Source organism: Lepidothrix coronata, unplaced genomic scaffold, assembly GCF_001604755.1.
Source record: "Lepidothrix coronata isolate B3197 unplaced genomic scaffold, Lepidothrix_coronata-1.0 Scaffold37, whole genome shotgun sequence".
In the NCBI taxonomy this organism is placed as follows: Eukaryota; Metazoa; Chordata; class Aves; order Passeriformes; family Pipridae; genus Lepidothrix; species Lepidothrix coronata.
Window position 1 is genome coordinate 3,249,470 of NW_016690217.1, and position 17,681 is coordinate 3,267,150.

Consider the following 17,681-nt stretch of genomic DNA (forward strand, 5'->3'; position numbering starts at 1 on the left):
TGTCATGGCCTTTTTATTGCTCTGTGGTACACTTGACAAGTGCAGCCGTGAAAGAGAGAAGCTACAAGTAGCCCAGTCAGCTTGAAGTGGAGTAGGTCAGTGGTTGGTTTCTTTAGCTGCCCCAGGGAGTTTAATGGACATACAGACCTGGTTTATGGAATCATTAAATCCATCATAGTATAAGCTCCCATGGAGGCAGTGAATTTGTTCCCGTAGTTTTTTCCAGATACTATGGTAGGCATTAGAAAAGTAATGTAAGTGAAACATGGAGGGTAGGAAAAAGGAAACCCTCCCCCCAACAAAATGAGCATTCCACATCCCTGAGGAGTCATCAGTAATAATAACAGCAATAATAAAATGCATCTCAGCTGGTGCCTTGCACTGCATTTCTCAACTGGCACTCACTCAGAACTGTCACATTAGGCTGAGTGCTGATAATTCGTATCCCAGAATCCTGTCGTCTGAACAGAGCAACGTCTCCACTGTGTACTTTTGGCAAAGGAGAAGCACTGCTTTGCAAATTTCTTTAGAAAGCAATATGGACGTTTCTTTACATCTTGACAAACTGCTGCTAATTATGAAAAAAGAGTAACCTATTTGTGTTCATGTAGTAACTATAAGTACTTGCAGTCAAATCTGCTTTCAGCACAGGGGTGATTATTGCCTGATTAAGAGAAAAGGATATGTCTGGCTTATTTATTTGCATGCATAGGCAGATGTTTATATAGACACTGATTTGGGAAGGTTGATGCAGTTTTGGCTTCTTGGCTGCTTCTTGCTTCTTTCTTCAATTAAAAAAACCCAAAATCACTACTAGATAAAGCAGGTTCTCTCTTTGTTTGTTTATTCAGTAAACTGTAGGGGAAGAGTGCCTATAATTTGGTGTTAGCAACAGACTCATTTTGTAAGAGAATAGAGCAAAACCTTTATCCAGAAGGTTGTATGATCATGGTCCTGCATAATCAGTCTCTGATAGCTCTGGTGAATAGTAAGGGTCATTTTTCAGAGTGAATGTGCATGGCTGGAGTGAAATGAAGTGCCATTAGTGATGCCCCTTTTATGAGAATGTTACCCTGGTACAAGGTCATCCTGAGTTAAATGTGCTCATTTTTGAACTCCTCTTGTGATTTCAGATTCCAGAGAGGCGACTACCACATCGATGTCTGCATCAATGACTACCTGGATGTGTTCTGCCCTCACTATGAAGACTCAGTGCCAGAAGATAAGACCGAACGCTATGTTCTGTACATGGTGAACTTTGATGGCTACAGCTCCTGTGATCACACTTCCAAGGGGTTCAAGAGGTGGGAGTGTAATCGGCCGCATTCCCCAAATGGACCATTGAAGTTCTCGGAAAAGTTCCAACTCTTCACACCCTTCTCACTAGGATTTGAGTTCAGGCCAGGCCGGGAATATTTCTACATCTGTGAGTATATAGAGATTTCCCATTGTTGCACAGCAGGTGTAAGAAACCCAGCTAATTTTTCACCTATGTGCTGTGAAAATACAGAGGGCCAAGTGGTATAAAATGCAGATGTCTTACAGCGAACACAGGCTTAAACTGTCCCCAGATACATTAGCTAGGAATCTAGCTAGTGAAAATGAGATTAAATCACAGTTTGTTGTCTCACATGAAATAGCACGTCAACCTGTTTACTGAACCACAGTTGACATTTAAAGTAAAATGCACTTTTACTTTTCTTTCAGCACTCTGAGGTGGAGGAGGATTGGGCAAGAAGGGTAGTATGGTAGCTGTCCCCAAATATGACGAAAATCCATTAATCCTCTTCATATGAAATAACTGGATTTTCTTATTTGCTCAGATTAAATATTCTTATCTCTGTAGTATTTATGACCCAAGGGAAGTGAGGTCTGTGCAGTTTTTTGGTGGTATTATGGTGCTGATGTCAGTGGTCCAGTGGTATTTAAAGTCATAATTTCTTAGGCTAAGTAATCCCAGTGTGTAGCTAAGTGGCTCCTTTTTTCTACCTTCCTTTTTCCCCCCCAGCTTTTTCATGGATGAGCTGTTTCTGTCAGTGTGGGTGATGGGAGTGCTCTGGGAGCAGGAGGCAAGCAGATGAGAAGGCCTAATCAGGGCTGCTCTGGGCACCCAGAGGATGTACAGGAGATGGCATATGGGTCTAAGCAAGTATAAACAGCAGGAGGTTAAAAACAGTGAATTAAGTGAACTGATTCTCCGACTCCACTGAGCAACTCATTTATTTAATACTCTCAACAAACATCTTATTATATCAACTTGTTTTGTACCTGTATCTGTCACTTGTAACAAGTTTCAACTGCTCCAGCAGTACTTTTTTCTTTTTTTAGTGTTAGACTACAGAGCTGAAAGCTTTAGACAGACTCTAGATCCCAATAAATATCGCTTTCATATGTGTAGCTGGCCTTTCTACTGTGAAACAGTCATTCCGGCTCATTTCACCAGAGAAACTGAGTACGTATGATCCCTGTTTTTCAGCCTCATTTCTTCATCATTGAGATTTTTGTTTTCTTTTTCTTAATCTACAGGGAAATAAGGGTCCTAGTGGATAGTTTTCCATTAATTTCTTTTTCTTCCATCAAATAAAAACCTTTAGTGAGTGGTGGTTTGTCATCAGAAGAACTGTGCCTTGTTACTGTGCTTCAGCACAATAGTATAAAAAATACTAAAAATAATTCAAAAAAGCAAATTTTAATTTTATTTAAAACTGTTTTTTTATATAGTAAAATGATGTAAAAATATCTGAGTAAAGTATGTTCAAGGTAAATAAATCTCCATTGTGTAGGCCCAGTCCTACTTGTGTCACTTCAACCAGAGTTCTGTCAATCAGAACTCTGGTATCAGGCTCCCTTGGAACAGTAGGGGGTTTTTTGTGTACTTTTTAATTTGTTTTTGTTTTTTTCCAATTCATTTCCAGACCTTCTGTAAAATAAACAGGAATAGTTAGGTTAAGGAATGCAGTCTTTATCATCGCAAGGTTGCAATAAAATGTAGCACAGGGTTGGCATAAGTAGGTGCAAGCCTAAAAAAAATAAAAATAAAAATAAAAATTGGTCTTTTAAATTTTTAAAAAATAAAAAAAGATAAATGTTTAATAAAGGTGAAAACCAAACATGAAAGTGAAAGAAAAAATTATGAGCAATCTCAGCTTGGGCTGTCCAGCTAATAGCTTGATTTTTAGACAATACGAAATCCATTGAACTCTCAAGAAAGACATTATTATTGAAATACACCCAGGTTGCTTATACCTGCTTTTTCTTATTTGTGGTTAAATTCAATATGTCACTAAAAATCATGTAACATTAATTTAAAAACCTATAACTTTAGTTTAACTGAGTCATTTAACTGCCAAGGGTTCCCTTCAAAATAATTGTCCAAAGTGCTTTAAAACTTGAAGAGCTTTATGATATTCAACTGCATAGAGATGGAATTCTTTTTTTTAAAGAAAGGTAAAATAGCAAAAAATTAGCAAAGAGATGTAAAGTAATAGTTTAAACTAAGCTTCATGGTTTAGGGACAAAAAAAAGGCATTTTTCCTTCTTTTCTGTAGTTTTTTTCCTTCATTCTTGACTTTAATGAGAACACTGACAAGGCTGACACTGCAGCAATTACAGGAAATCACTGTACACTAAGTTAGCAATAATATACATACCTTCTCAGGGCATGGTTGTCCATCCTGGAACGTTTTTTCTCATAATTTGTACTGAAGAAACAAGCTGGTAAAATGTTGTTTCTTTTTTTCTCATCACAATTGTAGGCAGGTGCCAGTTCAGGCAATGGAGACCACTTTTGTTACCTTTCTGTAGCTGCACGTTAAAGAAATTAGTGCTTTGCCATGAAAGGCTTCCTTTCCTTTCTGACTTTTGCCCTCTCTGCAGGAGAAATGGAAGGCTGACTATATAGGATCAGTCTGGCACATTCTATTTAAGGGTTACAAAATATGTTGTGTCACCTGGACCTCTGGAAAGACAGAAATAATAAGTCGCTGGTTAGCTTAATTACTGTCTGGTGCTTTGTCAGAATTCTTCACTGTTTATCTTTTAAGGATGTGGCTTGCCTCTCTTGCTTTCATTAGCTTCAGCAAATGCAATAATTTCTGAACAGTCACTGTCTGTTTGTGTGAACAGTTCATTTGAAAAATGTCAGTTTTCCTTGTTATGCCATTGCCTTCATATATTGCTCAGATGAACTTGGATCTCCCTTCTTGGCATGTTCATTCTAGGAAAATGCAAGAAAAAAAAACTTGTCTGTCTGATATAAAATTTACATTGAAGAAGTCAATTAAACAGTATAGTCATGCAATCAAAAAGTACTGATTAAGTTTACTTTTGAAAGAAGAAAAGCTTATTTACAGAGAAATTAACTTTTATTTACTTAGGGTGGGCTGGGGAAAGTAAATAATGTATCATGACCTGAAGTCTCAATTTTTACTTAGTTCTTAGCAGGTGCTCACCACAGGTTAGTGTATGCTAGTGTGAAAACAAACAAAATAGTATTACTACTGAAACAGAAGCAAATGGAATATAGAGAAAGCAGAAATTAAATAGTGTCATGGCCGTGATTTTAATGTCCTTTGGAAGGGAACATAAGTTTTGGTATTCAGATTAATGTGAGGTACGTGCACGGTGAGTTGAACTCAAAAGCAAGGAAGGGAAGAAAGTCCTAAAATGTATAATGTTACTTTAATTACATATTTCAAAATGAGTGTGTAATTTCCATTATTTTAATTATGGGTGATTTATTTTTATTAATGTGCTAGGTATTGAATAAAATACAAGTGACAGCTTGGCAAATACACATCAGGGCTGTTGAAATAAAAAAAAAGGAAGACGTGGCTGGAAGCAGGCTGCTACAGATTACTGCAGAATCCTGACCTCAGTTTCCAAACCATGCTCCTGTGTTGATTTAAGCTAGAGCACATTGCTCTTTTCTTGAAAACAGTGCATCATTGGTGTGGTGTCAAAGGTTGTACCAGTACTAAACTGTAGCATATGTTTTCCCAGTTATTTCATTCAAGAAGTTGGTATTGTATGGGATTTATCCTTAAGAAATCCGTGGCATTTTTATCATCTTATCCTCCAGGATTTTATAGGTATTGTTTATTTAGGCATTTGATCATTATGAATAGTTTCATTTATATATACTTATACCCTTTTCCTAGAAAGACAGGTAGGTTTGCTCTTCTTCTCAGTCCTCTTGCTGCTTGCCTCTTCTCCGCAAGATCCTGAAGATTTTTTCTCGCAGTTAGCAAGCTTTACATGAAATGTATCTAAACATAACTTATGTTTTTTTCTCCCATTCTCCTTGAGAAAAGAGCTCCTTTGATCTTTTAAAAATACTGTTGTTTTACCTGTGGTTTATTTGTATAACCTCTTTTTGTTAAAGTCTCTTTCTAATTTTATCTTCTGCATGTGTCTTTCTGATTTTATTTCAAAATGTTTGTGCTGTTTCTTTGTGTCACCTTTGTCTTTGTTGTCACCATTTATTTTCATGAAGCTTCTGATCGTCAGTTCAGAAGGCCTTTTGGAAATTGATAATGTGATTTTATGATTCGAATTTAATTATGGTTATAAATAACATTTTTTAAGTTGTTCTTATATTTACGATTAAATTAAGAAGCCGTTTGTAAAGTTGTACTTTCAGTTGTACATGTGCTTCTTAATAACATTCAGCCATCCTGTACTCCTTTTCCTCATCAAATGTATTCCCAAGCAGCCTGCAATATTACCTGTTGCTTGATTTTTTGTGTGTGTTTGTCCCTCATCATCCTTGTTTCTCTGCGCTAATTCCTTCTTTTCCTGAAATTTCTGATTCTGAGGGCTTTTATTCAAGTGACATTCCACCCTAACAGTTTTAGCTGCTGCTTCTATAGGAAAACCTGTGATTTGCATTATTTCTAATATTAAATTATCTCTCTTCTGTTCGCTTGTTCCTTCTCTGTGTCTGGAAGTTGTCCTCACCATGTTCCAAAAACTGTGGAACTGTTTGAAAATCCTGCTGTCATTTTTCTCTAACAACTGCCAGGTAGTTGGACCATCCCTGTGCAACCATCTGCACACCTCTGGAGGGTTCTTTGATTCTAAAGATCTTAAGGAAAAAAAAAAGTAGTAGAAAAAAGTGTTTGAATACTCCACGACTACTGCCTGTTAATTAGGTAGTTAGCTTATCGTATTAAGGAGGTCTCTAGCTAAAGTCTTGTTGAGGCAGTAGCTGTCCCTGATGACAGCAAAGCTGAACTTGCTCTCTTCTCCCCCTTCTACCATGTTTTGCGGTGCATTTAAGAGTTGAGTGTTTGTTTGTGCTCTTGTTTTTCTTTAGTCTCTGCTACAATCCTCTGTCTGTTTCTCTGTTCTGTGCAATTTTATGTTTAGTGATCAGGTTAATTTTTGGGAGGATTACTGGCTTTTTGTCTCAAAACTGTAAGCATATTTTAAGTTGTTATCATCAACTTGCCCTGTGCCTGTTCACTGCTTTCCAGCTGAGATGTTTGTAGTAGAACCTGTACTGAAATGCTTTCTCCATGTGGCCTAACCGCTGAATTTCTGTGGATGGGTAAGGACATGAAACTACCACTACTTGCTGCTGGTGGTGGTTGTGTAAGGATTTTTGATTATTAATGAAGAATAATTGGCAGAGTTTAGAAGTCTTAAGTCACTGGGGAGAACTGTGCATGTCCATATACAGATCAGCAGTTAGCATAGGAAGAGCAGTGTTCACTTTTTATGGAAATTAACACAGACCTAACAATAGCTTTCCATGACTAGGAATCTGGAATAGCTTCCAGATTGCTAGCTTGGCTCTTATTCTTTTAGGAGTGGTTTCAGTGTAGCAAGAATTAAGAAAGGTGACTTTGCAGAGACAAGGTTGAATAGCCTGTGATACTATATGGGAGAAAACTACAGAGAAATCTTTACACTATAATTTGTTAACAGTGACTTGGTATTTTTCATGTGCTCAAAAGAAGAAGGATATTAAACAGCTACATAGAGCTCATTGCCCTTGCTCGAGTACCACCTTAATATTAGTAGATATCAATGTTTTGCATGAATGGGTACAACTCACTGTAAGATGATTATTTGATTTAGGGATCTCTACATTTGCTAGAGGTACATTTCATGTAATGGGAGCACAAAACAGAAAGACTGTGAGCTGTAATTTTATCCTATCAGAACAGGTAAATATAAGTCCCCCCAAAAAACTACACTTCTCTCTCTTTTTATCATCATGTTATAAACCTGGAAATGTTGCTTTTTCAGAACCAGTTGGTGTTGTCAGCACAGCAATTTCTACTGTTGACTGTAGATCTTTTGGTAGGAGGTTCTCTCTGGGGGTGTAAGTACACTGTTTCTCAGGTTTTGAGTCTGACTTGAGGAAATTCCTGCTAGAAAAGGAGATAATGTAAAGAAGACAGTGCAACTACTCAGTTGTATCCTGGAGAGTATTAGAATCAATCAAAGGTTACTGTAGACAGTTTTGCTAATGGTTTGGTTAGATTACTTAAAATACTTACCTTTTTTTGGAGGAAGTTGGTGCTTTTGTTGTTTTATCCCAGCTGGGGGGTAGTACAATAGTATTTAACTGCTAATATTGTAGAAATTACTTTTTGCAGGGGGAGGTCACAGTGGTTTTTTTTTTTTTTTTTTTTTTTTTTTTTTTTTTTTTTGGTTTTTTTTTTTTTTTGGTTTTTGGTTTTTTTGTTGTTTGTTTGTTTGTTTGTTTTTTTTAAATCATCCAGCACTTAGGATATATGGTTTCTCTATAAACTGTCATGCCATTAAAGAAGAATCTCTTAATCAGCAAACTGACTTTGTCATAAGTGACAAATTATACCATCTTGAAAATTCAAGGAAGGCACAATGTTTTGATGATGTTTTGATGAAGGCACAATATTTTATCTATGCATTTACCCATGTAAATGTATATACACTATCAGTCTGATTTTAAAATTGCATTTATGTAGAGGAGAATGGTGTCTTCATGTTCACCAGGGCACCTAATGCTGATCCCTCCTCAGAACATCCTTAGAGTTGCAGGAAAGAAATAAGTTTCTATTTTAATAGCAATACTCTGTATTTCTGGGAATGTCTGTTCTTCTGTTTGTAGCTATGATAAAGACCTCATATCTTTTGCAATTACCTATTAAGTACATTGTGTATCAGCTAGTTTAGGCAGTAGGTCATTTTGTACAGACCTAAGTACTACTTGTCTCACAAAGTCCTTAGCTAAATGTGTTTGACTTCTCGACCAATACCCATGGTATTTTTTTCTGCAGGACAAAATAAGACTACCCACACAGGTTGTTTTGCTTTTTTCCACTGAGCAATTTTGTGAAAAAGTCTTTCAGAAAAACCCTCTTTGGGTTTTTTTTCCCCTCATATCAGTGACTGACATGATGTAAAAGGCCTGGTTTGGATATTTTTCCATCTTGAATATGTAAATACTGGAACTTGAAATCCTTAGGACAAAGTTTAGCTTTATAGGGTTGTATGAACTCTAGAGAAATGAGTAGAGCAGATTAATGTAAGTCTTGTTGTGACATACTTGGCTTGTACGGGGGACAGTGAACTCTATTTATTCATGGGCTAAACTTTTATTAGAAGTTGCCAAAATGGTTGATTTAAGTAGCAGATCTTTTTCTTTGGAAGTGAAGACAGGATTTGTCTTTCATCAAGTAGAAAAATGCAATCTCTCTTCAATTCAGCAGGTGTTAGTTAATTTAGGTGCTGCTGATGCTTACATTTCCTCATTGTTTCTTGAAGACATGATGTCAGAAGATCACTTTTGGAACTCTCTCTCTCTGGACATCCTGGTTCACACCAAAAGCTGAAAAATGAAGATTAACTAAAGAACATTATTAAAGGATGCTGAGAGAATGACAGACATCTTAAGTGTGTTAATTGCAATTTTCTTTTGGATAAACATTGTTTATTGCCAGGTTCCCCATTAACCTTTCAGTCAATATATGATCAGCATAAACACTGATGCTGCTTTGACAGCAGTGGTATCAGACATGCCACTCTACTACGAATCCCGCTTTGATAGCTGGTTTACCAGAATCACTTGAGATGTTCTGAATGAAATCAAAGCAATTGAGAGGGTTTGATAAACGTGTACTTTAAAAAATATTTTTTGTGATAACGTTAGACAGACAAGGAAGGTGACTTTTACAGGGCATTCATGCTTAGCTTAGCGTGTAGATTAAAGGACTGGTTTGTGTTAGAAAGCATCAGAAGGATTAAGTGCTGGTCCTGCTTGAAAGAAAGCAGAAATAATCACTAATTGTCTAATAGATTTTGACGTTGGTCATGTTCTTAGAATCCTCAAAGGGAACGTTAAAAGCTGTTGAATAATTTGGGACTCGGGAGAAATCCATATAAGAAAATGAAGAGAGAATGCATGGAAGTGCGGGTCTCTATTGTTTGAGTTTTTCAAACGGAATGAATGTCTTTCAGAAAACAAGTTTAAAGAAGATTTGGATTCACGTGCTTCAAAAATTCAGATGCCATTAACATCCTGATAGTAGGAAAAACATAAAAGAGAGGCAGTTATACTATATATCTGCATATTTTAAAGTTATTTAGAGCATATTTTGTAAGGTCTTCACCCCTCCATGAAGAACAGTGACTTGTGTTGCTTTCTAGTGAAGTGCTGATTTTGGACATTAGCAGAACAAAGGAGTGACCACAGTTGGAAAGATGGATGACAAGGTTTTCTTTCCTCTGTCCTTTTTTTGTTTCTCACCTGTGCTGCTTGACAAAGGTCAGTAATTTTGTAGGAAAATCAAGCATGTTTTGAGCTTTGTTATCATCAAATCCCAGGCATTAAAAAGATGGATTGGTTAGACCTTGGATAAAAAACCTTTAAGGAGCATTAGGAACTCGATGAGGCCATATGTGACGCACCTGCCTTAAAACAAATGGTGACTAAATGTTCCATACCGATGACTGTGATTTTTTACATTTGTGATCCTTGTAAAAATCCCATTGCAATTTTCTTAAGGGTAAGTGTTTAAATTTCAGTGTTCTGCTGGAAGTACCATTGAATGAATTGCTCACAGCTCTTTAAATCCTGATGGACCATTCGTCAGTCCTTTCTTTAAATCAGTTTTGATGTTCAACAGCTGCAACTTAACATCTCTGAGGTGGCTGCACATAGCTGGTGGGTGAGACTCGCTGTAGTGGTACTTCACTGGAATGTTATGAGATTAATAAGGTGAAGCATGTGGATTCCTTGGATGAAAGAACTCATAGAAGTGGAGAGTAATATTAATAATTATCTGAGGACTTATAACTCTGTAACAGTGTTCTAATTTGATTTCTGAGCAAACTGAAACCTGTTTAATGAGCTGTTGTATTGGAAGTACACGTTTTGTAACATGGAGCAGGTGCCAACAGAAATGGAAATAGCATAGCAGTGACATTTGGAATAGCAGTGTTGTACTTCATTGCCTCCATGTCATCAGCATGTTAGTCTCCCTGTTTCTCAGACTAACTTACCAAGGTAGCACTTTCTCTGGTGATACTGTATGTGTCATGATACAAGCTTGATTATATATGCATGCCTGCAACCAGTAGACCAAACCCAAACTACCTCAAGATAAAAATGCTTCCACATGCTGAGCAATTGGCTGATGATCTTGTTTCATAAGTTAATATTCAGCATCTAACTCCATTCTTTTCTTAAATACTTGGATTTAAAAGAAGCAGATTTGTTTCTAAGCTACCTAACCCTCTGATATTAGGAGAGGCTTTAAAATAGGAAAAGGTTACAAAATTCCCAATAATTTCTTTTTATTTCCCAGTAATGCATACTATTCAGACAAGGTGGCCAAAACTCTGGGCGCAAAGTGGCACATGCAGTTAATACTTCTGTCTTGGCAAATCAGCATAAGTTATGTAGAGAATAAGATTTTTTCTCACAGAGTATTCAGAAATACATAGAAGTGATTTATTCTGAAAAATCTTTTCAGCCTTTTAAATGTTTCTACTTTCCCTCAGAAAAGCAGTTGGTCATCCTCATATCTACATTATTGGCCAAATGAGATTTCTACTGCCTCTAAAGTCTCCCTGGTTTCCCTTTTACATCATAGATATTTAATATTTAAAGTATCAAGTGGTATAGCCAGCTAGATACAGCACTGCTTGAGGGAATTAAGAATGGCTTGAAGGTGTATCAGAATTTCACTTGTGCCATACCTCTGTGCACAAGAGTAACCAGGCTCCTGATGATGGATATGGGGAATAACATTGCGGTTGCTCATCTTCTGGGGGTGAAATGATCTTAATTATTTGAAGGATAATCAGAGTGGCAGTATTTTAATCAATTTAGAGAGCCCTGACAATTCAGTCATAGTGACGTTCAAAATGTGTTCAGGTAAAAGTACACCAGAACAGCTTAGCTAACCTAAATTATATTTTAAGAGTTGTGGGTGAGGACATTGTGAAGATACAGGGTTGGATTTCTTCTGTTTGTGGTAATACTGGGTCATTTTCCTTTATCTCAATGCTTGTAACTGCATGTGGACTACTTTTCTCTAATATTTCAAGGTTTTTCAAGAGACATTCAGGTGGGAGGCACTGAAGAATGTGCTATCCTACAGCATAGAACTCTGTATTGGGACTGAAGTCAGGATCTGTAGCAGCAGCTGCAGCAGGACTTGCTGTCTGCCTTAAATGTAGTGCCTCTCTTCATGAACCTGGGTACTGTAAAAGAATGCAACATGTCCTGTTGAAGAGGGCTTAGTATTAACACCTCTTTGCTTCTGGCTAGTGATGCACAGATAGGTCATGAATTTGTGTTTCCCCATGAAAATTGGAATGAAGTTATGTGTGTAGTTCCTGTTGGTGATCCATGGAGCTGGGATCTGACTTCCTTAGTTCCTATCTGTAAAGAGGATCAAGAAGAAGAAGGGAAGAATGGCATAATGAAAAGTCCACAGGCACATCAGCAAGGTAGAAAATGCTCTTCTTTCTCAGAGAGAGGTGTAGAAGCAAAGCACATGTTTGTTCAAAAATAAAGGTGTGTTCCGGTGAGGATGATGGTGACAGTGTTGTGTAGTTCATACGTGAGCAGCTGATATGGGTAGGTTTTTGTTTAGCAATCTCTTTTATCAAATTTTCTAGTATTTCACAAAAGTTTTATTTTATTGGCAGATCAATATAAGCAGGTAAATTATAATGCTGCTGGAGTTTCAAATTAATAATCGCGCATAAGAATACATTTAAAGTACATTTATAACAAGGCAGAGATACTAATTGTTGAACTAGTTGTCTGCACTAAAACATGCTGCTGACTAGGTATCGGAAACAACAGCCACTTCAGAGGTCTCGACAAAATGTGCAACTTTCAGCTTATAATAGGAGTGTTAGGTGGCTTTCACTGCTGGCACTTTCCCACCATCCTGAGCAGAACAATCAGCCAGCATGGTTAGAAGTTATTGCCAGAGATAGAGTTCCTTGTCTGTAGTTCCTACACCTGTGGTAGCTTTGCTTAGAAACGTACACCAGTGCAATGGCATTTTTTTTGTTCGCAGTCCCACTTGAAATACTCAATGGCAGCTCAAGCAAAACTGTGTAAATTAGTCACTGTCACGTTTAGGCATTAAAAGAGGAATTAGTAATTTATGTTAATCACAAATGTTTCTCCAGGTTTTATTAACAAGCAGATTGGCTGCCAAAATCCTTTTTGGAAGACATTTTTTTTCCCTCCCAACTGCTACAGAGAACAAAATAGTTATTATGGGCACTTAGATAAAGATTAACGGTTTCAGCAATTCATTTGAGGAGAACTGTATTTTACCATACATTCCACTTCAGCGCGGACCATCAACAACCAGCATGATTTGTTGCCTCCTTGATAAAATTATACAGTGGAGATACAAGATGGTGTAATTCATTTTAAGAACAGAAACAGTTTAATCAACAAAGCAGAATGAGGTTAAAAAAAAACCCCACCAGACCCAAATTTCTTAATTTTTTGGCAAGTCCAAATTTCCAGTAGGAGAAGTGAGATGTCTATCTGACTGCTGTTTTAGCACGTTTTGATTCATTTTTGTCTTCATGCTTTCTTTTTTTTTTGCCTACATCATGCCTTTTTTTTCCTCAAGATGGCTTCATGAGTCCTATTTAGATGTCTGGGAAAAAGTAGTACGTGTGACCGCTTCCTATTCTGTGTATCTACAAGTAGTTCTGTGGAATACTGTAGGAGTGGTCCATGAACTTGGTACAGGGTGTGAAGAAAGTACTAGAATGATAAGAAAGAGGTCAAAATAAATATTGCAGGATTTAACAGCAATTCAGGCAGACTGCCAACATGATCTTCACACTTTCAATGTGTTTTGGACAGACAAAATAATTTTTCTAGCATACTCCTTTTTGAGCTTATCATGTTCCAAGGCATTAAAGGGGAGACATGCTATATTTTATTCTATTATGGCTAGCTCCCATTTTGCTTCCACTTTTGCATTTTAGGATGGTATAAAATGAAGGAAATCTAAAGGTAAGTGAAAAATCAGATGTTTTCTACAAAGGAGACAAACAAGGGTTGAAGGAGAAAAAAGCTCATTATAGAGAGATTAGAAAATTAATTGGTTGGTGGCTCTGACAGTTCCCATTGGATGTCTAAGGATCCTGTGAAAAGAAGGTATAGTCTCAAACATAACATTTCTTTCTATTATTTCTTTCTTTCGTGTAGAGACTCCTCTGAAGCATCATTAGGTTCTAATTATTTTCAGTGAAATATTTCACGAGAAAAGGGCACGATAAAATCAGGAGAGCTAGTGTTATTCTCCTGAGAAACTTCCTCTGGCTAATACTCAAACTGTAATAGGGAGGGCTACTGTTCAACATCAGATGGAAAGAGATTTCTGCAGGGGTGATTCTGCTTCATAGAGGTTTTGGAAATCTTGTGTCATGGAGTTAATGTGCCCTATCTTTCTTCAAAATCAGTACAGGGCAGCTGATGAATACAATGGGTCTGAGAATTTGATTATGTTCCTGGCTTAATATAAGCATATGTGAAACTTGCAGTGAAACTACTTTTTTTTTTCCTAAGAATGAAGGTTGTCTTAGAGATACTGTTCTTTAGAAAAGACAAAATATTTCTAATAATGTTTTCTTCTCAACTTACTGAGCTTTTTTCCTATATTTACTGTGTTTGTTTAGCCTGTATGTGCATAGGGATTTTCTTCTCTTTTATGTCCATATGTATATATATAAATATATACACATCTATATCCCAATATCCCAGAATGGGTAAGGTTGGAAGGGACCACTGTGGGTCATCTGGTTCAACCTCCCTGCTCAAGCAGGGTCATCCCAAAGCAGATGGGACAGGGTGGACTCCAGTCAATTCTTGAATGTCTCCAAACCTCTCTGGCCAATATTGGTTAGATCTCTGATAAAAAATAATTTTTATGCGTTAATGGCTTTAGCTGTTGTGAATATAAAAATGCTAATTTTAACAAACTAAAACTATACATAATTTTAACTGCATTGAAAGATATTTTTAATATTAAGTGCCAGTGAAGTGTTTCTTGGGCATTGTATTATAATTTCACTAGATTATCATTCTCCTTCCTCTATGGGATGATCTGACCAATTGTTCCTTCTTGTCCTTGATGTGGCATAACCATACCCTTATCACTGCACATCGCTTGTGTCTTTGAAAATGAAAATGAGATTAAAGATAAATTAGCCTTACGTAAGTTGGAGACTGTTCATGACACTTCTCAGGGAACAGCAGTATCTTCTGTAAAGTCTTCTCTTTACTTCTCTGTGCTTAGTTCCTTTCTTGTAGGTAAGTCGTGGTAATGGATGTGCATTAAGAAGAGACATTCCCACTGAAATCTCTACTGTTAAAGAAAATGGCAGAAGGAGCCATTCTCTACAAAATGTGTTCCAGTCTCCATAAAGAAACTTCTCAGAAAGTTTGCCACCAAAATCCTTGGGATGCAAAATATAAAATATTCATTTTCCTTGGGGTTTTCCCAACTATGTGTCATGCCATGCTGTTGCTGCCTTCTTGATTGAGGGACAGTCACTTTTCCAGGAGCTTTGCAGTAAACTGTAATGATCAGTGTTTGCTGTGATTTGGGGGCGCTGTACAATCCCAAACCCTCGAACCAGTCCCAGCTCAGAAACACCAGCTGCTTGTACTTACTAGAAACAATAGCATTCCTTCTAAACAAATTATATGGGTTAATTTGCAAATCTGATTATCTGTTCTAGATTTTACACAAGTTTAAAAGATGTACATTAAGAGTTAGTGTGGGGAAAGCCCAAAAATTGGGGAAAATAGCTATCTAGGGAGAATATTTCCTAATATGCTAACCTAGCTGAGAATATATATTTCCACCTAGGACTTTTTTCATTTTAGTGAACTATAGAATATTTTGAGTGAAATATAGTCTTAAACCAAAAATAAGTCTCTTGAGGAAAGTGGTGCCACACTGAAGTTATGGGCAGAAAAGGAAGGCAAAATTTTTGGAACTGTATTGACTAGGAGGGTGAGGAACACTGTGCTTTGGAAATCTAAATTAAAGTTACAGTTTTGGTACTTGTGTAAGTACAACTGGATTTTCACAAAGATGTATGCCTTTTCATGGAGTGCTTGTGAACAGCATATGGTATTCTGTGTGCTAATATGTACATGTAAATCTGCACTCCACCCTTTTTAAATACAAGGTAAAATTATTAACACATGCACATTCCAAAAAAAGACCCCCCAAAAAACAGTAATGAAAGAGACACAAATAAAACAGCAACAGAAAGTCCCATGAAATTGCCTTAGCTTTTGAGCAAATGTATTACAGGCTGAAAAAAGCAGCCCCTGAAATAATAACTTTGAGAGAAGGGGGAGAAAAAGACTAAAAATAGTGGTATGGTTTTTTTCTTTGCCTTTTCAAGAAGAAACAGCTTTTTTAATTTACAGACATAAATTCCCACTGGTGGTTTACTTCAGATTCAAAAAGTAAATAGAGATTGTGTACGTACATTGAACACAAAAAAAAATTTAGTGATTTGGTTCACTTTACTGGACTTCTGAAAAAACATTCTGACAACTATGCATACAGACTACTTGATCATAGTGGTCTTTTTTGACTTGAGAAAATAACATTGGTTTTGGTGCATCTACATTTAAGTGGACCCTTTATCTAGGCTTTAGAACACTGATCCAAAATACATCTTAACACACAATTGAAAGAAAACAGCAAAACAAAACAAAAGAAAAAAACTCCAAGAAAACTCACCGCCTAACCCAAGGGTAGACACAGTTTCTATATTTTTTTCTATATAAATTGCACATATGTTTCTTCAACCCTGTTCTTCCTTGGTTCCAGTCCAAAGCAGGTAAAATAAATAGATTTCATATTACAGGCCATATGTCAGAAGTGTTTAGCATTCCCAATTAGAGTCACAATTTTAGAAATACATAGCTGTCACTTCAGTATCCAAGTAGTGGGATGATTTCTAAAATGCTTTGCACATGAAGCACAGAGTTCTTCTGAAAATGCGATCTCTGTTGTGAATTGTAAACATCTTGAAAGCTTGTCAGTAGGTTCTTTTGAATTATATGTTTGTATTTTTACCAGGATTTTTTGTGTTGTTTGTGGGTTTTAAGTGCAAATACAGTATTATCATCACCTTGAGCCCCATTTCTGCTCTCCCATAATCAAGGACTAAGATTGTCTAGTATTTTTAGTTGTTCCTTCCTTTTAACACAAAATGCAGTTCTTAGCCTAGAAACACATAAAAGAGTCGTAGTGTTAATGTGGATGGAAACTGACTTGAAAGTACAAGATTCCTTTTAAGAAAAAAAAAAGTCTTAAAACTAGGGTTTTAAACATCTATCTCTCAAGAGTAAAAGTCTTCAGATAGGTAGTGCTTTAATCAGATGGAAACATTTAGATGAAGAGCCCAATAACAGATGGAGCTGGAGAGTTGTCCTGTCTTGGCCTTTTGTTCAAATGCCACCTGCACAGAGGTGGTAGTAGTGGGATTCTTACACTTCCTTGGTATGGAGTACTCCACTGCTTTAACAATGGGATTTCCTATACGTCTTCTGACATAAATTGTTTAGCAGAACCCTGACATTAAGGTGATGGGATTTTTTTTTTTTTTTGTGAGCCTGTAGATGGGTATTTTATCAGCTGTCTTGTCTCAGGTGAGAAAATTTAGAAAAAAAAATAATTTGAAAACCCCACTTTTTTGTGAGCCGCTAATGATCTGTGGATACAGCTATATGAAACTCCTTCTCCCTCAAGCAAGCAGACACAATTTCTGTAATTGGAGTTGATGGAAGCCTGTCTTTACAAGCACCATCACCTTCCACTGGATGACCCACATGTCACTGCTGAGGCTTGGGCTGAAAAGCAGAGCTAATGAAGGAGTTTTCCAGCTCTGGGTGCATCTGTGGCACTTGCTCTCCCTGCTGTGCTGCACAGCATACTGGCCATTTGTTGGCAACTTCATATTTCACACTGCAGGGAATTGAAATGATTGAACAGACAGCAGAAAAGTTTTATTTTCAGTAGAATATGTATCCCTAGACTCTGATTTGGCATAAAACATCTACTTCATGATCTGTTTCAAGGCCAGTTCCCTTCCTCCAACAAAGGTTATGACTTCAGGCAAGCTGTGCCTTCTCTGGCAGGGGAGAGATTTGCCTGAAGACTCGATTTGGT

At 36.9% G+C, this 17,681-nt stretch overlaps 1 protein-coding gene across 1 annotated transcript in view; it reads left to right on the top strand.

Moving 5' to 3' along the window:
• EFNA5 (ephrin A5) overlaps positions 1-17,681 on the top strand; it is a 218,677-nt gene that overhangs the window by 177,306 nt on the left and 23,690 nt on the right. Inside the window, exon 2 of the mRNA XM_017812724.1 lies at positions 1,134-1,426. Coding sequence (XP_017668213.1) covers positions 1,134-1,426 — 293 coding nt within the window. The remainder of the gene's footprint in view (positions 1-1,133; positions 1,427-17,681) is intronic.